Genomic DNA, 21,686 nt, shown 5'->3' on the forward strand with positions numbered 1-21,686 from the left:
TTCGAGACAAGTGTTTCTGACGCTGTTGAAAGAAGAGTGGACTGGATGTGCATCTTGAATATGCAGAGGTCCTGAAGTGTGAGCGTGTACTTTACCTTGTGGTCATGTAGTCAGCTCTGTGGCCTGCGGGCGGAGAGAGAGAAAAGAGAAGAGATGTGAGTGGAAGTTAGATGTGTGGACATGCAGAGACCTGTCTGAGGTCTCTGCATGTGCATTTTGCATACACCTAGTGAAGCATTTGAAGCCTGCCATCTGTCCACAACCGCTGGCCTCTTGAGGAGCACAAACAAAACCCATACACACACCTACGCATACAAACACACACACAAACTTGCATAGTGACTTGTACACTTGGACTACATTACATTACTAGAGTAAAAACAAACAACTACCAGGCACACAGGTGTACGTTTACAACTGACATAGGAACACAGACACACTAATCATTATAGTAATACACAGAGCTACAAGTTTGGACAGGCAAAGTAAGATTAAGCACAAAATAGCTTCCAAATGGTTTGGGAGAACAGGAGTAGTTTCAAATGTGTGGCCATCTGTTCCCATGAACAGGATTTGACCTGTCTGTGTGTAAGTGACTCATACTGTACTTCAGCTCATCGACAACGATATGATTAAGGAGCACGTGGGAGAAGCAGGAGGCTTTTTCTCTGCCTCGTTAGCACATGTCTCCATTACTCTTTAAGTGGACAGTTTGACGGAGACCACCAGGTCTGCTGGTTAGAACAATGACTGAATGACACTCTGGGTTTGACGGTAAATTAGGTTAAGGCCTCGAGGAGATACCACCAATGCAGAACAAAGAGAGAGAGTGTTGGAAATGGCCGTCGTCTAATACATGGCAGTCCATTAAGTTGGGAGCAAATCAATCACTAAGACAGGTAATACAAATTCAAAATACCCCTCAGCTCTGGCTTGTCTGGCTAAAACCCAGATTACCATCTAGGAGCTTTGACTAGTTGAAAAATCAGGCAAACAGTGAAGGTGCTCAAAAGGACCAAAATTCAACTGATTATGGCTAAAATAAGTCCTCATTTTGTCTGGAGGATGGCAACACGCAGACAGGTTAAAGCGTATTTGACACTGAGAAGTAAGAATCAAAAGCAAACACTCAGTGACGGTGTAACAGGAACAGAGGGAGCCCTAAGAGTAGAGTGTAAAAGTAAAGTCGTGACTGTACCTTCACCAAGGGTCCTCTTCAGCAAGTCATGTTTGGCCTGCAGTTTGGAGATGAGATTACTGCCCTCCAGAAACTCCCGGAATTTCTGTGGAGAATTGAGAGTAATTACACAGTGGCCCTGAGTGCCAGCCAGCGCGCCCGCTTTCAAGACAGCAATCTACGATAAGAAAGCCAAGGGCAAGGGACACACTGAGAGCCTTTTTTTAAAGCCGTTATCAGAGCATGTCCATCTTCAGAGTGGAACAGGATAGCAGTTAGCCTTACAAAATGGAAATATTTTGGGGTGAGCTGCCCCTCTGCCAGCTGATCAAAGATTTCAAAAAGGGGCTTGTGCATGAGATTCAGAGTTTTAAAATTTGCATGCAGAGATTAAAGCACTTTAAAGTTCAGATGAAGTTCATATTCTTGGATTCCATTTAGGGTTTAGCAGCTAGAAATCATAACCAGACAAGAGATATCTGGTATTTTCACATCCAAGTGCAATATATAAGCTACCCAAGGCATCAAAAAGAGTCTTTAAGAGAGATTAATTTCTATTTTCAAACACATCTCTGACGTCATCATTTCCCCTCACCATGAAGTAGAACTGCTCTGTCTCCTGCTGGTTGGCCCTCCTCTTGGCAATGCTGGGTTTGCTGAGGTACGTCTCCGATACAGTGGACTTGACCGACTCTGTGGATCGGCTGTGGTGGAAACATTCGGACACGTCGTAGTCTTCAATGGTCACCATGTCCTGAATGGTGGTCAAGGTGGCCTCTGACGTCTTTTTGATCTGGAGACATAAGTGAAGGCGAAGAGTTAAGGGACTGGTTAAAAGCTGCATGTCATCTCTTCACTATCACAATGTTATTATGACAGCATACTCAGCGGCTTGTATCATCACACTCTGTAAAAACCGCTCTCTCTATCCCATGACACTCTGAAAAACTCTGGTGTTTTCTGACAAGATGCACGTTCCTAAAAAAATCCACCAGCCCATGAACATGACTCCCAGCCAAAGCAATCAATTTGCATGCACTCAGAGGGGCCAGAGGTGAACACTGTCTGCTGGAGATGGTACATTCAGCCGCAGGCTTTTAAGATTCATTTCCATAACCGCCCGTCTCCGTCAACAGGAGTGCTTCTGCCGAAGCTTATAAATATCAGGACTTTGCTGAGCGTGCCCCACCACTTACTGCGAAAGATGTTCAGCTAGTGCAAGTGCTGCAGGCCGTTACTGTGTCCAGTAAATGATGATGAGGATATGACAAACAAATGAGTGGAAGGGCTCCATACAACGAGAACAAAACAGATAGATACCGTTTGTGTAAACTTTAAATAAGAATTTGAAAATGAAGTCATACTTTGTGAGAAAAATGAGACGTCTGTGTCTTTCGTCAGTTTACGTCCAAGCTTAAGCTTTACTTAAACATAGCAATATAGCTTTCCTAGACAAATGAACACTGTGGCCTAATAAGGGCCAACAATTTCATGCCAATACATTCAATATTTGTTGAGCTATTTCTGCCTGAGCCAAAGAGGTAGACCGACCAACCAACCAACACTGCTAACCCCCCACAGCCATTTACTCACATGGATGAAAAGTCATTATATGCATCTTCTCACACCTGCCCTAGCACTGTTTGATATGCTGTAATCTGCATAAAACCACGTAAAATTGTGAGGATTACAATTTTTTTTCCTTTTGTTCCAATTGTATGTACAGCATGATTTATGGGGTCAGTCAGGGGGTGAAAACAGTGATCATTCTGCTTGATGTTTAATCCTTCAAATGCATTGACTGACTGTCCAGTTTATTAAAATAATAATAATAAAGAGCCGACAGATATCTGCGAAAAGGATAAAGAAACACAGAATGAGGAAGAGGCCATGTCAAAAGGGAGGTATGACTCACTGATGTGTGAAAATCTGCAGATGGGAAAGAGGCCATGTCGATGGAGAAACATCAACAACCATCTCTCAGGAAAAATTCAGCAAAACTCTCCTCATTCAACAGAGACAGAGGGGGAGTGTGAAGCGTTCCAAACATCGCAGCTCGATTGTGTGTGTGTGCTTTTAAAAGGTGGGGGCATCACAGGTCAACAGGCCCTGAGTGAGATGCAGCTGGAATTCCTCCTAATTATTCTTAATGGTCTGGACCCCCACTCAAAGGTAGCGACCCCATCTCTTAGTTGTTAAGTGATTGTGACCTCAGAGCTAATGAAAAAACAAGGTGGATTCCTGGTGTAAAACACAGACAGCAGTGGTTTCTAGCTTGTTATTTTAAACAGTTTGACCTGTGACTCATTTGGCCTTCAAAACAGAACAAAACCCACCTGAAAAGCAAGGTGGACTTCATCTCTATTATGTGCTGCACTGATGGATTACAGTGTTGACACACACACACTTAGGGCATGCAAGGTGGATGTGGTTACACTGTCATGCATCCTATCATGAAGCAAAAAAAACATACTGCAGGTTTGAACATGACTAATGACAGCGTGGAAAAGGAAACAAGGGATTCTGCAATCATAAAACTTTGCTAAAACATCATCCTGTCTTGTGAAAACAGTCGAGGATCGTCATTCAGTGATTAAAGGAGAAAGAAAAAAGACCCTGCCGCCGTCAATAGACAGAGAAAATACGAAGATATCTACACGTAACTTGCAACATACAATCTTTAGTTACAAGTTCTCAGGGTGTTTGGCCTCTCTCTCGCCATGTGCCTGGCAGCTTCATCCATGGTGGCCCCCCCATGGAGACGAGAGGCCCAGCTGTCATCAGAAAAGACAGGGCCCATGCATGCGAGAGAATCGCTCCCAGCGAAAAAAAAAGCTGTTGAGTATATCCATTATTCAGCAGACGAATAGTTACCAGTGTTCACTGCTGGGCTCAATTACAACAACACTCTTAGTAGGACTCACTGGATATGCCTATTAGTCCCCGTAGTTGCACAGCAGACCTGGAGAGAAGTCCCTGGGATTGAATTAAGTTTGTTTATTTTTAATAAAAGAACCATGACTCAGGTATTTCCTACGGTGCTATACAGACAGGCCACCAATATGAGGAGCTAAACATCAGTCTGGCATCATTCACTGGACTGAAAATAACTCCTGTGCTGTCAAAATCCAAAGCGATTCAACTCGTCGCACTTTTAAATCAATGTTATTCAGCAGGGCTGCAGTGTTATATTGCTTACCCGTTACTTCAACATCTATCATCACATTCGCAAGAGGCTGACTGCAGTCCATAGCTTTCAACAGACCATGGAGTAAGTGTGTGATCTGCTGATCATCCCGCCATGAGTGCACACACACATGCTTTGATGTGCTTCCTTGAGATTTATCTGAGGAAAAACAAACACTCCCTGCTAAAGGAGATGCTATTAGATTGCCAGAGTTCAGTGTGAGACATCTTGAGAATACAAAGGAGAGCAGAGGAGGAAAATCACCCTGTGTGAGCTTTGGTTCATACGGCGGAGGCAAATGAGATCTAAATGGCCAGATTATTACATCTGAAAAAGATGATGAACCACACCGACAGACTGAGGAGCTGAAATGAACGATGTCCTCTGAGAGCAGACTTTTTTTAATGAAAAAAATTCAATTGTAACTTCTGTAGTGAGGCACCCAGCAGGGATACGTTAACCCTAACTGCTTAGACTGAGATCCACAGTTTTCCAGTTTTCTCTCTACCCGCCACTGATGCAGAGTAAATTATTCAGCAATGTTTTCTTCCACGGTTTCACGGGAGTCCAAGAGGTTTGAGGAAACAGCTGCACTTCTATTAAGCACTGCCCTGCAGCCTTTCCTGGCCGGATAAAGACAGACTCTCTTTTCTCTCTTGTACATTTGACAGTCGTGCTTGTAGGTCGTTCACTGCGCTTTGAAAGTTCATTTTTCAAGGATGTATCTGGCGTGCTGTGCCCGGGAAGAGAGGCCATCTGGTGATCCTAACACAAGGCAGCAGCGCCCTCCAATTCTGACCCACCAGGACATCCGCTTCAGTGAGGCGGGCAGAAAAGGACATGAAGCAACCACGGCTTGTCATCATAGCCTCTCTCTCTATCTCACACACACACGCACACGCACACGCACACACACACGCACACGCACACGCACACGCACACGCACACGCACACACACACACACACACACACACACACACACACACACACACACACACACACACACACAGGGGTGCCTGTGTATGCGCCATGTTGCAGAACTGTACATACTGCAGGCTTTGTGAACTGTGATGACACCAGCAGGACCCTGACCAGGCCTGATACACAGCATAAACAACAAACTGGGCTGGAACTAAGGAATATTTCCATCTGAGTATGTTTTATTAAACGTTAAATCTGTAAAATGTCAGAAATGGTGAGCTTATTCAATTGTGAATGATATAAAACACATAGGAAACCAGCAAATTCTTAAATCTGAGAGGCTGGAAGCAGTGAATATTTGTGACTTTTGCCTGATTAAATGACAAAATCATAATTCACAGACTCAGTTTCAGTGATTAATCGACTATTTTTTCAGCTCTAGTAATTAACACGCTCAAATAATCCCTCAAATACATTTAACCTATCCATCATCGTTCCATCATTCCGGATGCATTCTCATTTAATATCACTAAAATGTCGGTGTCGACCTTAAGATGAAAAGAAATCTGAAGTCACAGCGAATGCAGAGGAAGTTGAGTGACGTGCTCTGGTGTTTCTGTTCGTCTTTGTAGCTGAATAAAAGAAAAAAAAGTGTACTGATGTGGAGGGAGGGAGAAAGAGAGATGATAAAGACAGTAGGTAGTGAGAGCTCTTAAAAAAGGAAGCAGGTCAGACAAAGATTGCACTCTGCGAAACTGTAGCAGTCCTGCTATTTCTCCCTTATTAGCTTTTGTTTTATGGAAAATGTCGAGTTACTCAAACACGCTGCAGACAGATTAAAACAACACAGTCTGAGAGGCAGAGATGCACCTCCGATGTTCAAAACACAGCAGCTCAGGACAGGTTTGTGCAAATAAAAGCGAGACAGTATATTCTACCAGTGGGAGCAAAAACGAAGGCTTCACAGAGAGGGTTTGATGGCTACCTGCAGGGCATGAGAAGGAGAGATAGAGTGAGAGAGAGATGTGTGTGTTTGTGTCTGTGTGTGGTGTGTATATGCAACAAAAGCTTTGATTCTTCAGAGATCATCGGCAACTATTCAGTGTCTCACCTTGGATGACTTCTGGCTAAAGTTAACTTTCTTTAGTAGCTTTAATGCTCTGCAACAACCACTTGCAACCAACAAATAACAGCGTCACTAAGCGACAAAATTGGAGCAGCAGAGAATAGTTTTGTTTGATAGGCACAGCACAAATACCTATAGGATTAGTTTTTGTTTGGATCATTTTACCTCTTCGTTCTCAATCTTCAGAGTAGCCAGGCGAGACTGAAGCTGCTGGAACCTAAGGATGAGCTCTCCGTTTACCGGTGGCTGCACTGAGATCTGACACACCTTGGGGGAGAAAAAAAAGAGGAAATACATTGTCAATGATCAGGAATCTGAAATTACAACCTACTGAAGGAACGAGGAGGACGCGTAACCTCTGCGGGCATCCAAAATTCTTCCTCAATTGCAGTGCAGACGGCAGTGCTAACTGAATGCAGACAGCCACATACCAACTGCTAGTAAACAGACATGATATCAGCGTTGGCAGTGCCAGCCAAACAGTAAAACTCATAACACATGTTGTGCTACATGACTGCAGGGGGAGAATTAGCAAATGATTTGTCAAATTCAGTGCCTCGTAAAACCTGATCCAGCAGCCCAGACGTAGTAAAATGTTACACTTAAGCTACTGAAAATCAGAGCGCATTAAGTCTGAGACTTTTAATTTATTTTTTAAATCAACTCCAAATTCACTTCCATGTTGTTTGTTGCCTTAGAAATTAAACATTGTAAACCCCATGATATAAGTATGGTTTATTTTCTTTATTCTAAACACATTACAAATGCACACAGATATCAGATATTTTCACCATTACAGCTACTACTGTTGACTGAACTATGTACCTCGTCTCCCATATGAGCCTGGAACTCAAATTTTGCCGGTGGGCAGAAGGCTGTAGGGTACATCTCCATGAACCTCTGTCTGTCACTTCGTGGGTCCAGACTGTCCACAGCATTCTCTATGATGTCAAGACCTTCGTGACGTGATGTCTCGAGGTTGTATTCGGCTGACAGGTAGGTCCGCAGGGCCCGATTCAGACTGGCATGGTATCCCAAATCACAGCACTGGAATAGACGAAAGAAGAGGCTCGATGTAAGATGGAAACTCAGGAAAATGAGTAGTAGAAAAAAAAAAGGCAGAGTAAAACTGCAACTGTTATTAAGCTTATTTTCAGTCTAAAAAATGCCTGTTACAATTTCTTAAAAGTTGAATGCCCTCAAATAGCTTGGTCCAAAACCCCAGAATGATTGATTCACTATCACATAATTATTATTATTTTGTTGCACCAGGCAACAGCTGAATCAAAGATACTAATGTTTTCTGGTGCTTCGATGGTTTGTTCGTAATAGTGATGTTTGTATTTAGCAGAAAAACAAGTTAATAAATGTATATTTCTTAGGTTAAAATATAAAATATACCTGTAACTGACATTTAAAGAAGATAAATTTCACTAGTAGACAGTCCGGTTCTCTCTGAGCCATCAGTATTTTATCTGTGTTACATAATGTTACCTTCAGGATCTAATGCTGATTTTGAATAACTAGAACCTTGGCCAAGGTCTCTCCAGGGAAAACACACACCCCAGGCATCCATAACTCACACGGTTACACACACACACACACACACACACACACACACAAACACACACACACACACACACACGACCTGAGTGATAGGCAAACACAAATGACTACCAGCCAGCTTGTACACTTTGTTTTCCGACTATAAAAAAAGTCTCCATCAATAAACAATTGTGTGTCAGTCTGCACATACAACTCACGCAGAGAGCATCCCACACACACACTCACACGCACACCCCGGTGAGATGTGAAGGCTTGTGAGCAAAGCGGGGAGAGGGGTAATTTCAGCGCACAGCATGTCGCTGAATTGAGGTTGCATTTCTCTTCTCTTTCAGTCCTGTCTGGAATATAAAACTCTCCCAAACGCTCTCTCCTTTCTCACTTCTTCTTAGAAACGCTACAGAAAATGGTGCAGTGTATTTCTCTAAAAACAAACATTTATTACTAAACTGGGTTTAATATTAAATGTGAGTCATATCACAATTAAGCCAAATTTAACAGAAAAAAGGTCAACAGTCTGCTTTTAAGGCAGAGTAGAGATGTGAGTATTGTAGTGACTAAAGTGATGTCCCACAGCTGTACGTAACAAGAAAAAAACTAGGTTTCAAGTTCAATGCTACTCCCATTTTCTATTCAGATAGTCTGAAAGATGTGGAAACATCACATAACAGTGACAAAATGTTAGGAAAACACAGCAGAAATGAATATAATATGTTGGTTTTTAATAATAACAGAAGAGAAGGAAAAGAGAAAAGAATAGTTTTCATCACAAAAGTTAATAAACTGCTTTAATTCTGTCCTGCACTGTAATTTCCATCCCACAGTCTGGTGCCCTAAGATTTCTTTTATATCAGGGCCAGCTGCTAAAGTCATCAGTCTATCCCCTCATGGGTATACATGAGGAGCACAAAGAAACTCTACCTTAGAAGGAGGGGAAAGATCAGCATACAGAAAGATGTAAAATGTGTGTTTGTGTCTGTTTATGTAAGACAGTTCTCAGGAAAAATCTTTCCCAGCCTCACTGGAGACAAACAAGCCTGCGCTGCAGATGAAGACATTTCAGAACAGCGCTGACAAAAGAACGTGGTCTTATATACTTACATCAATTAAGTCCGACAAGTCGTGGATGTAATATTTGAAAACAGAGGAGTTTGACGCTTCCAGTGTCAGTAGGTACTCGTTCCGAGCTTTGATCGACTTCAGCTTGTTTTCGGAGTACTTGGCTTGACGCTGATGAGAGAATTAGAGGCGAGAATGAGAAACAGACAACAACAGAGCAAATGAGGGAGGATGAATTTAATGAGTCGAGAATTGCCTTTTTGACAAGCGACTGCGCTTTTATGTCTGCACGTGCTGCATGTCTCGGAGTAGAGACTGGATTACTGATAAAACTACAGCTTCAATAAACATTAGAGGAGAAATAGGTTCAATTCAGTTAAAAATAGCAGAAAGGGGAACAAGAAGAAAAGAACTAAACTAAAAACAGCCTGTGTCCTTCACTTCAACTGGGGTTCCTCAGTCTGAGCCATCTGTCTTTGTCCTACACTTCCTGTCCACCAGACAAATACAAGTCTGCTAGTTAGTCACCATGCGTCGACCAATGGACTCTGACTCACACACTTGCAAAACATCCATACTTTAACACTTTCCGAATGCGTTCCAGGAAGACCAATGTTAAAAAGCCTATTCAATCATTTGTCACAGGGATGTAACAGAAAACAGGCCTGTTCTGAGAATACAAAGCCTGCCGGTTTGACAGCACTCACGGTGTGTTTCCTTTACTCAGGTCAGTGGGACCTCTGAGAAAAGGCCGAGCTTCCTTGTGTTTAAAATCCTGATCGGATGTTGGCTGTGCTCTAACTACTAAAAAGAAAGCTGGTGGTGGCGTGGTGTGACTATTAGTTTAAATGCAATTGTCACAAATTGGATTAAAGTTATTTAAGGATTTTGAACCCCTGGTGTTCTACCTTCTCTTTCATCTTCTCGATCTTCTTCACAGAGCTGCGCCTCTGGTATTTGTCCTCCATACGGATGCTGAAGACTGGATCTCCCCTGCCGATCTGCTTCTCCTCTTGCTTTTCAGCCTCTTTTAGCTTGCTCTCGGCGCTGATGCTCTCTGAGTGGTACATGTGGTAGGTTTTCATCACCTGGAGACAAACAAAAGTGTTAAAAAGCTGAAAAGAAGGCCTGTTTGTTATTATTTCCTTTTTTTTTTAACATTAGCATAGGACAACATCCTGAAACCATACTGTGTTAGTTAAAAAATTATGAGTTTCAGGTCAGTTTCTGTGAGGCCAAAGGTCAGAACAATCCATCTTCATAGACGGGACTGCCCTTTTATAACCCACAAGTAAAGCTTCCATCCTTTGACCCGCTCATTCATTACAAATCGATTCAACTCATCTCACAGTGGGCGGTTCGTCTCTCCCTAAACCACAAACCAAAGACAGATTCCCTGCAGCCTTTTTTATATGAGGCTCTCATACAACCACAACAACCACAAATCACTGCAGCTAAATCCAACATGCTCCCTTCATTACTCTGTGCTTGAAAAAAAAACAAAAACTATAGAATCAGAAAAGACGACTTGATTTTGCCCCCTGAATGTGACATGTGATTATTAAAATTGGAAGTTTATTGGTTTAATAAGACTTCTCTATCTCAGATGGTACGGGAACTGACAACTAACATGTAGCATATGTTTATTAAATATGTCTAAATAAAACTTTTGCGTAGGCTATAATGGCAAAAAATTTGAACGCTTCCTCCCCTTGTATAATCACACTGTAGCAATTCAGCAAAAGGGAAATGCGTGGCCGTTCAGCTGATTAGCACTACTTCCTGAAGGTTCAGTCATCATCATGAGAGGAGGTTAAAGTGTAAGTGTTACTCATACATACTCCGTGGCAGTGACTCAATCGTGAAGTAGCAGGTAAACCACAAAACACAAACAATGAGTTCTTCAAACGAGTCTTATTAATGGCTCAAGTCATTGGGAGAAGGGACAAAAACACGATGCAGATGAATCACAGGCTAAACATCAAGGCTGACATGGAGTCATCAGCAAGAGAACTCACTGACCCTCCCTCACAGCTGCGTTATAATTAATCATATCTATAGTATTATTACTGCTTTTTTATGAATTGCAAGTATACAGACTGCAGTAGAAAGCATACCATTCCCCACCACTGAGACAGTGCAGATTATTTTCCCAAACAAAAGCAGGTGCACTATTAAGAGATGAGTGTCACTTGTCCTCTCTCAGTGCCATTTGAAGCTGCCGACTTGCATAGTGTCAAAGTAGCGGATGTGAGGAGAGGAAAGGAGAGGAGAGGAGAGCGGAAAGGAAAGATGAAAGGAAAGGAAAAAGGAAAAGGGAAAAAGGAAAGGAAAGGAAAGGAAAGAAAAGGAAAGGAAAGGAAAGGAAAGGAGGACAGGACCAGAGACTAACTCTAGTCTACAACTATCTTTCAAAAATAGTCAAAGCAATATTAAAAACAGGAATCAATGTTTTCTTTAGTTTTTTGGAATTAAATTTGTTAAAAAACAATCAATAATTATATTGAGTGAATCTCATTATGCATTTCATGGCAGCTAGCCCAATGTACTGAACTGAAAACAAATGCAGAAAATACATTTAAATTAACAGTAGAAAGCAGCAATATAGAGCACCAGTGGTTTAACCTGGAATGAACCAACTCCAGAAAATTACAGCTCCACAACCTGTGTATGCAATACACTTGTCTGCACAAAACCTCAACTGCAGTACACATAGAGACTCACCCATCTAAAAATCTAAACATCCTTCCCCCAAACTGAGTTATTTCTGTTTGAGTGGAACAACAGAGCAATGCCTGATTTGTCTGGAGCGCACTGCCTTTGGCGGAGTTTGGCCTAACTGGAACCAGTTTAGAGATGGGTGACTGACCTTGGGCCCTGTACTCCTCACTTACTGGTCTGGAGTCTGCCGCTGTTGTGTTTACTTTGGTGTTTCTTTTAGAGGGACATATTTAAAGACGGAGCAGACCTGTTATTTCATTGGCAGAGGCCGACATCAGGACTGTGGCTGTCTGATGCAATAGCTACCGAGTGTGTATGTGTGGGGATGTGTGTATCCTCCCAAAGGGGCTAAACCAGGTCAAATCTGGAGTGTGGACTGTGGTGACAGTGACACACAGTGAGTTTGGAGTAACACGTTGTTGCGTTTGGAACAGAACTGCCATCGACTACAAGTGTAACCACTGTAATCCTCTATAGTGAGTAACTGGACACTGTATAAGCAACCCCCCCGTGACCCTGATGAAGTTAAGCGGTTACAGATAATGGATGGATGGATGGATAAAATCAAGCCTTGATTCCACCCTGTCGTCCTGTCTAAGGATACACCAGCATATAATTGTCCAACAACATGTTGCATTAAAGGCATTAAACTAAGCTAGAAGGCTAGCAGGCTGACTGAGGCAATTAAGGAAGTGGAATTAACTATTGATTTATGATTAAAGTACCTTTCTCCATCAAGGTTGGAAGTACATTCAGACAAATTACTTACAGAAAAGCCTTTATAGAAACCAGGCTGTAGATATGCAGCTGTTGCTGTGGAAGTTTGATGGTCTGGTGAAAAGACCAAAAGAAAATTGAACCCTGGGTACAGAGGTTTGCTACATTAACTATTTTCTGTTTCTCAAAAAATATATAGCTTATCCTTGTACATTAGCTTTTTATTAACTATCCCCAGACTACTGAATCAAGTCAACAATGCCAAAAATAAGTCATCCAGAAAAATGTGTACAGCAAGTTGCTATTTGGCTCCAACCCCCTGGTGTGGCTTTGCATGAGTTTGTTTTGAAGAGCGAGAAAACACAGCTGATAAGAGCCGTCAAAAACAGAGAATCTGAACTCTAATGAGTCAGGCAAACATAATACTTCACAGTTCGAATGAGGGTAAAAGAGATTGTGTTTCAAAATGTGCTGTAAAAGAAATTAGACAGACTTTCCCTACAGCTCCAGCAATCTTTGCTGGTAGTCTATTTGCTTCAGTGTTCAATATTTGATCCCTCAGACATGCTTAAGCACCAAGTTTTAAGGCTTCAAGCTGTTACAAGCAGTTAGACGCTAGTTAGCTCAGTGCTATAAACCAATCTCAACCACAGCAAAGACCAATGACCTTAAGTGCATTGGTTAAAAAAAAAAGGAGGGGGGGGCAGTCATTACTACTTACTGTGTATAGCTCATTTAGGACCTTCATTAAGTCTTCCTGGAGCTGAAATGCTATTTCCTTGCTCTGAAAAAGAAAGCAGAAGAGAAAACACAATGAGATCATTAAAACAAATCAGTAATTCAGTAATGAAATACACAACATGAGTTTTCCCCTAACAAAAATGATAGTTAATACAAACCAACACAGTGGCACCATTTTGTCAGCCAAGTTGAATTTCCATTATAAACACTGCAGCAGCTACGTTTATTAAAGCAAACATGACAAGTCTATTTAGCAAACGCACGCTGTTTACTGTATATTAGGTTTTATATGAATGGTAGACAACGACCAGACATTGACCTGTGGTTTGAATGGTACAAACACAAAACAGAACATTGGATTTATCGTCCTGTGTCAAATGCAGGGTTTCTGTGTGAGCGGTGTCAGTGTCGCAACAGCTTTTCCACTCAATTCCTCTAAAGCTTGAGTTTCACCGTCCACATGTTCAACACATTATCTTGCTTCTACGCCTCAATGTGAAAGATTTTTCCCAAATATGTTAACTCAATCAGCCATGCCACAAGGCTGACTCAGTAATACTATCACACACGCACGCCTACATTAATGCATCTCATGGTTGTGGGATACAGTTTAACAGTGATACAGTGATGGATTTAGAGGGGCTTTCACTATTCATTTAACTATGGCGCTCCCATATTTCCTTCACACTGACTCATACTGTATCACATGTTTATGAGATTATGACTCATGAAAATGAATTTTTGATATCTCTACTACAGTTGATACCACGCGCTGCTACCTGGATGATGTTACAGCATTGGCCCACACTCACGTCTTTCTTTAACCCAATTACTCACAGACAAATCTCATTCTGGGAGCCACTCCCGGCAAAGGACTGTAAGAGGGTTCTGAGGGTATTGAACCAGAGTGATGTATTTCTGATCAAGAATGGAGTGCAGTGGAGATTTTCTTTAAAGGTTATGGTGGTAAAAAATAAACTAAAGCTACATCTACAACAGCAACCACTTGTAATAATGTACATTAAGAAGCGATGCTTTCATGAGTTAGTTTTTAATTATGCACGTATGCAAACTGGCTGGTTTTAGGGTATTATGCGGATCAACAGTTGGGGGTGAGAGTGTGCCAAAAACCAAAGCAAAGCCCCAACAAAGGCAAGAAAGAAGAAGACGGGATTTAAAATATTAAAATGTTGGCTTTGCAAATGTTTTAGGATGAAGAAACGGTTAGAGGAGTTAACTGTTATGCTTATTTGTAAGAAATCTTTAAAAGATGCTGTTGCAAATGTTGAGAGTCAGGAATAATATGCAATTTTGGCAGTCAGATTTTGTGAGAAGTTGGCCTTATGTTATGAGCTTCAAGATCAGTAGCACACATATTGAGTAAGCTGAAGCAAACTAGCAGGGCCAAATTGTCACATTTAACGCAACACATATCCCTTGTTACATTGTATGCATTTTGGCTGCATTTAATGTTTTTCACTGTTGCTAGTTACTCAAATCACATGACAAATGAAGCGGTCTGGAAATGATGCTCTAACATTACACAATGTACAGGATTGTTCTGACTTGAGATAAAATGATACTCTGTTGCTTTGCACACGTGTGGACTCATGTGGGTGCTGGCAACAGATAAAAGGGCTCTATTGACACACACCTCATTAATCTAGGTGAGTTTACAAAATGTTTCTGATACAAAATGACACCATTTCTTAGCTCTCCACGGACTATGTCGCACTGTAAAGTTGCAACAGACAACGACAAGTAAAAACCTGCGTGCACAAACTCTTCACAAGTTGCTCACAGGTAAAGCAGCATGATGTCCGAGCATGTGAATAGATAGCAAAGAGGATTACCCTCTCATTTAGGGGCTGCCAGGCTAGTGAAATAACAGTGTCATGCTAGGTGACCCAGCCAATTGGCAAAGCCTTCTCAACCACCACCTGTCCGTCAGTTCCCTGATTTGTAGCTCTTACCTAATCAGTGGGCAAACAGACTATAAGCCAGGATAACCAGAGCTTTAGAAGCACCAAACCTGTTTGAGAATTAAACGTGTTTGAGAATGAAGTGTAGATAAGAGAGGAACAGAAAGGTCTCGAGTTAAATTATATTTAAAATTGAGGTAAATTATAGGACAATCTGGTGCTTGAGTTTATAGTAGAGATGATAGTACCATACTTTGAGTAAACTGCCTATCAATTGTGGATTCTTACATATTACAAAGATCATAAAAACAAAGGCCTTCTCCTGTGGGAAAATCCATTAGCAGCATTCAGTTCAGAGGACAGAACCTTTGACTATCTGTCAGATCTAACGCTCGTCAGCTCTTCTCCATTGAGGATGCTGGGAAGTCATCCAGATCTCAATGAAAAGCCTTCTCAGGGATCACATGAGCTGCGAGTGTGTGTGTGTGTGTGTGTGTGTGTGTGTGTGTGTGTGTGTGTATGTGTGTGTGTGTGTGTGTGTGAGAAGTAAAGACAGAGATGAAAGTAAAAGGGCCACTGCATTCAAGACATGACGAGAGTGCTTTCACCAGAAAAGCTACACCTAACATAATGCATTTAAGAACGCCGCGATAATCTCTCCAGTGTTGTTAAATGTAACGCAGACACTGCATACCTCAAATTACAAGCAATAAGGGCTGTTTACTAAATGCTCTGTTGTGTAACTGATGTCCCTGATTTAATTTGCACAACTTACCCCCTTTGATTTGAAAGGAATCTCAGCTGGGGGGGGGTTTCCAATTTGGTCTAAATTCATTAAAAAGATCCTACAAATGGGTTTCCCCTTTTAAAGCTCACACCATCTGTATTCCAACCACATTAGAAGGATGAAACAACCCCAGAGAGGAGAAACCAAGTCGCCTTTGGGGAGTGATGGGTTTCATATTGCCACTGACATTAATCATGGCATAGAGATGGCAGTTATATACCCTGCGGGGGCCTGTGTGTGTGTGTGGCGCTTAGCTTAGATCTAAGTGTCTTGTCAGTATAATGTAGACAGTGTTAAGGTACAGATGAGAAAGTCTGACAAGGTCTTAGCTAATTTAGCTTGTAAAAACAAGCTTTGACCAAGTGTCATACTGTAGATATGAAATCTTTTTTTTAATTTAAATGTCAAAAGAAAGTTTAAAACTTCAGGAAAAATGTGTTTATTTACATGGGTGAGACATCAGAGTCACTTAAGCATATAGACTGGAAACATGGGGAACAGCTAGCCTAGCTTTGTACAACTCTTAAACCTTCTTATTTACACAGTGTATCTTGTTTGTTTAACCTGCGTGTGAACAGAAATGTAAGGCGAAACCCCATCAATTTGTGGTTTTAGGGTGAGTTACGTGTTCAAGCAAACAGTTTATCCATCTGTCAGCAGTTCTGTGCAGTAAGTTGCCAGATATGGTCAATGAGCACAGATTTAAGACACCAAACCTGGCATCCTTACCGGGACAATAAGATGTTGGGAACCCGTGCCTACTCACTGCACCCAGCTGTTGATGCAAAGACACAGATTTGTATTGTCACATGCACGTTGTTTATGTACATGTTAAAGTGTGCTGATTAGTGTTAGGGTTGGTAGGCGTATTTTTAACTTTAAAATGGGCTAGGCTAGCTGTATCCCCCACTTCCAGTCTTTATGCTAAGCTAGGCTAAAGACATCCTGACTTCAGCTCCAGACATGAGACTAAAGGCTGATGTAGTGGTACGTAGGCTCTACGTAGAGCCTCCACCATAGCCTATGCAACTGACCTAGGCAGTTGTGAGCATTTAAACTTGTGCTCTGGTGTGTCTGTGCTGCTCTACAAATACACACAGCCAAAATGCTAGTTGCCAGCGGGTTTTTCTTTGCCACTGTGTTGAGTTTCTTTGTGTAAACGGTGGCGACAGAAACTTAAACTCTGCCTGGTCTCTCTCCTCAATCTTCTGTGTTTTCCTCATTTGCTTTTCTTCCTCGTTGCCCGTGAAACGAAAGGGGACATGCATGTGTGACTGTTTCTTTAAGATACACTGCACTATCATACTATCATGTGCCATCCTCACTTGATCAAGTAAAAAACACCTCATGCAGCAATCGCGACAGATGTAAATGCAAGTTAGACCTTAATCATAGCATATGTTCTGACTTGTAATAGTAGAAAAAGCAACAAATAACATTAAAGACTTCCCCATTGAGTCACCAAAGTGTGACAACATGTACAACACCAGGGCCCTGAAAATGAATAAGCTAAATGGAATTCAGCCATCATTAATTTTAACATCTTGCTGTAAAAATGTCAAAATGTTTTCTGTAAGATTGCATATAAAATAAACACTATCCAGTGCACGGCTTTGCCTGTGGAAAAGTTCAAAACTGCCTGAGGCTTTGAGAAATTTGTCTCGTAGCTGCAGCCACAGAACGTGACTTCCATAAATAAAACAGGGCAGAATAAAACAACGGGCCAGTTGTATGAATAATGAAAACTGAATACATGTGATAAGATCTGTCCAAGCATAAAGAAAGAAGGAGAGAGAGGACTACTACTAAAACAAAAAAGCCCAAATGGGGTATTCTAAAAGAAACTGAGGCTGTAGTTGTATGAAAAAGTGACCACAATGCAGCACTGAAGGAATAAATGCACATGTCAAAACGGTAAACAGGTTGACCAGAGGATGTTGATGAAGACAACGGGGCTACTCTGGGGTCCTCCTCTGCAGTTCCACCTCACAGCATGAGTCCCAAACATACAAGGAAATAAAAACACTGGTCTTTGATGTGCTGGAAGGATGACAACAGTACAGCTGTCTCCTCAAAGCTGTGAGGGAGCCCACGTAACATGGGGGACTTCTCTGTTGTTTGTGCCTCGTTACTGAAGCTCTGTTGAGATCAAAAGGCTCAGGGAAGCTTTAATTAGAGGGCGAGCGGTGTCTCAGGTCTCCTATGAACCGGGACCTCCCACCAGTCTGCCGTTTGTCTGCACAGTGTCACCTGATCCACTGGGAAACTGCATTACAAACTTTAAAAAGGGACCGTGAGGATTTGGCAGACGTCTTTAGAGTTACATGACAAAATGTAAATCAGCACTGATGGTAGTCTATCATTATGATCATCAAAGTGTGTTGAGTCAGTGGATACATGGAGGGCAACATCTAAAAAATGACTCACATCTGGCTTCATTAGTAGAACCATAAGCCTTTAAACACTATCAAAAGGAAATGACTGCTGCAGCTTCCTGTTTGTGTGTTGGGGGGTTTGGGTGAGTATTTAAAGACCACGCCCCCATACAATCAGATGAAACCACAAACATTAAGAGATGCTGATGATGTTGAGAACCAATACAAGAAGCTCACTTTTACTTTTTGAATTTGGTTCGCTTGTCAGGATTTGCAGTAAAACGGAGCAAAAACGAAAAAGAAAGAGAAACATCGAGAGATAGAAAAAGCTGCACCACCTAAACTGACACAAAGGCGCTCCTCTGAAGAAAAGCCACTTTGTAATTTAGGCCTGTGGTGAGTTCATGTGTCTCCTGCAGCATAGGAGCTCATAATCTTCTAGGGAGTTGTCGTCTTTGTGGTGGAAAAGGCAGCAGAGGCCCAGTTTCAGCCATGAAGCCACAGTCTTCAGAAGGGAGAGTGAAGGCATACTGATCTGAAACTGTGGTGACCAAGGTTTCTCTACTCTAATTCACAAAACTAAACCACAGAAGTCCAACAGAGATTGATCCCATCAAACGCAAAGCTGAATATATACTGTACGTATCCTGCATATCGACTAAATATATGTTGTCGTCAAACGAATGGGTTAATTGAAAGTGAAAGACTGTTTGTGTAACATGAGCGACTGGAGACACTGCTGCCCGATCTGACCGCCATGAAAAATCTGGATTGTGTTAGTGGTGAGTTCAAACTTCTGTTTTTGTTGATCAAAGAAAAGTCCCATCTGACCTGTTCTAGCAGAGGTTAAACATCAGCGCAGTAAAAAGTAATAAAAAAGGTTGAAGGAGTCAAAAAAAAGATTTTATGGGCGTAAAAGAGACAAAGAAATGGCGAGGCAGAAGTATGCAAGGACAGCAGGCTACACTCCCAGTCTTTGTTTGTAACTGTACGTTACTGTGTTAAACATACACTTTAATTGTGAAATGAATGTGTCAATTGGGATCGAGAGTCCGGAAATAAACAAGAACTGTAATTTGGCCCAAAGAATAACTGCTCACTTTCTTTTGGACTTTTAGCACCCACAAATCAACTCAATCCCTCAAAGATTACATCATTCTTATTGGGACATCACATATTGCCCATTGTGGTTCTGGCGATCATGAGAAAGAATCACCAATAAAACAAAGTTGTAGAATACAGTCATCACTCTGTTTCCTGTGGATAATGTCTGTAAAGGCGCTCTCTTAAGAAACACTGTAACAATCACATTTATCTTTACTGTGATCATATAGTGTGTGTATTCGCCACCCTCACCTTCTTGAGTAGCCGCGTGGAGTCCTCACTGATCTGCATGAACCTCATGATGACGTTGTTGAGGTAGATATCGCTCAGTGTGGCGTGGTCCTTACTCTCCCTCCTCACCTGGTTCAGCAGCAGGTACCAACAGTTGACTGGGGACAGCAGGTTCTGGTCTTTCCTAAAATAAACCAGGGAAGGAGGCAGCTGTCAGATCAGTTGTGAAAGATTCAAGTGGAAAATGAACACCACGGTGTCTAATTTACTACATGTTATTCATAGAAATTAGAAAGAGGAAGGAATTATGAGATGGGTGACTCAGCATTTTGTTAGCCACCCTGTCTGTTAAGCCGCACATTAAAGAACAAGAAGATACATGATCACTGCAGCATTATATTGTACAATCTCCTCTATGTGTTTATGGTTTGCGTCATTGCATTCCAACATTTTCCTGTGTGTCTGTATCCATCACTGTCCCAGCCTTAATTTCCTTAGACAGTATTTCTCATTTTCACAAGGAGATTGTGGCAGTTCCTCAACTAGCAGGATGTCCACAAACATCTCAAGTGTACCATGGCCTTTTATAGAAGCAGGAGAGCGATGCGTCATAGGCCTCCCTTGGTGTTAAATGGCCCATATACTGCTGGTTCTGAACCTAAAAAGATCTCTGTATATCGCATGGACTCTGCAGTTGGGTTGGAAATACTTTGTATCAGTGACATTTCTGGGGCAGAGCTCTTGCAAACGCTCTGAGCCAAGCTGACTTCTTACAACCAGGAAAGAGTGTGCCACAGGCTTTAAATACACTTAGCAGAATGATGTTTGAGAAGCCATGAATGTATTTTAAGTAAAGTTGAAAAGTAGAATTACATATGAACTGTGACAGCAGAAGACAGACAAGCAAGCAAAGAGCGAAGATAGAGATCTGAGTGCAAAATAAGCTTTAAGAGAGAAATAGTGAGAGCTGTTTCCTGTGCTGTGTGCTGGCTGCTTCCAAACGAACTGTAGGACATTGTCCAGGCCAGAGCACACTGGGGCCCTGCGTAAGCACTGGCCTGCAGGCTGACTTCCTCTGGGTTAATCTATAACATTCCTCCTGCCTACTAAGAGCAGCACAGCACACGAGTGTGTGTGTGTGTCAGGGAGAGGTTTTATGGTTTGAGGGTCAAGTCTTGCAGGAACCATATGGAGACTCGCCTCTGCTCTCCCCTCACAAAGCTAGTTTGCATAGACATGCAGCACTTGTCAACACAACAGGTGAAACTCTGCACTCGGCAAGTGACTCAACCCTGAACTAGCCTTCAGCCAGGCACATCTGCCACGAGAGCAAAAATGAAGCATTTGTCCAAAAGAAGAACTGATACAAACATTCCAACCAGCTGAAATGTTCCTCGAGGCTCTGCAAAAACAGGAAGCAAACTACATCTGATGAAGGCAGAGCAAAACATGGTGACACAAAAAACATCCGATGGTTACGTCGATGGGAAAACTGTGAATGAAAAAAAAAAAAGAAAAAAAGATTTAGCCAAAAGCTGAGTGATGTGCTGGTGCCGCACGCCCAGGCTACAGGATACGTGCAAAGAAAGGGAAAGATAGGAAAGGAGAAAATAAGTGAAGCAGTGCAGAGCTGCAGCCGCACCACTGCTGGACAGCATCACACATGGACACGCTGTCAAAATACAACTACCATTAATCCTTTCTGCATTATGTATAAATCTAGTTATGTGAAGATGGCACGTGTGTGTGTGTGTGTGTGTGTGTGTGTGTGTGTGTGTGTCTATTAATTCATGCTGACACATGCATGCGCAGATGCATAATGTCCACTGACATAATACATCATGAGACGGTATATTGTAGATTTCCAGTAAGTAAGTAGTCGTTTGTTTTTGCTCAATGACCCTCTGTTCTGTGTGACAGTTTTGTCTCATTTATAACAATAATTCAGATAATTTGATTGGAGATGTATTACAGATTAAGTGTATAGAGAGTTTTCAGTCAGGACCTGAACTGCTGGACCTGCTCTGCTCTTTGCTTTATCCGACCTTATTGCTC

At 41.9% G+C, this 21,686-nt stretch overlaps 1 protein-coding gene across 6 annotated transcripts in view; it reads right to left on the reverse strand.

Moving 5' to 3' along the window:
- The window catches only part of srgap1a (SLIT-ROBO Rho GTPase activating protein 1a), a 78,193-nt gene that overhangs the window by 22,086 nt on the left and 34,421 nt on the right, over positions 1-21,686 (reverse strand). For all 6 annotated transcript variants that reach the window (XM_019276635.2, XM_019276637.2, XM_019276636.2 and 3 more), the window contains exons 3-11: positions 19,653-19,815; positions 13,193-13,255; positions 9,942-10,121; positions 9,076-9,204; positions 7,237-7,458; positions 6,577-6,678; positions 1,773-1,970; positions 1,199-1,283; positions 96-123 (exon numbers count right to left, since the gene is read on the reverse strand). In XM_019276635.2, the coding sequence (XP_019132180.1) occupies positions 96-123; positions 1,199-1,283; positions 1,773-1,970; positions 6,577-6,678; positions 7,237-7,458; positions 9,076-9,204; positions 9,942-10,121; positions 13,193-13,255; positions 19,653-19,815 (1,170 nt within the window). The remainder of the gene's footprint in view (positions 1-95; positions 124-1,198; positions 1,284-1,772; positions 1,971-6,576; positions 6,679-7,236; positions 7,459-9,075; positions 9,205-9,941; positions 10,122-13,192; positions 13,256-19,652; positions 19,816-21,686) is intronic.

The sequence above is a fragment of the Larimichthys crocea genome, chromosome XXI (genome assembly GCF_000972845.2).
Source record: "Larimichthys crocea isolate SSNF chromosome XXI, L_crocea_2.0, whole genome shotgun sequence".
Lineage (NCBI taxonomy): Eukaryota > Metazoa > Chordata > Actinopteri > Sciaenidae > Larimichthys > Larimichthys crocea.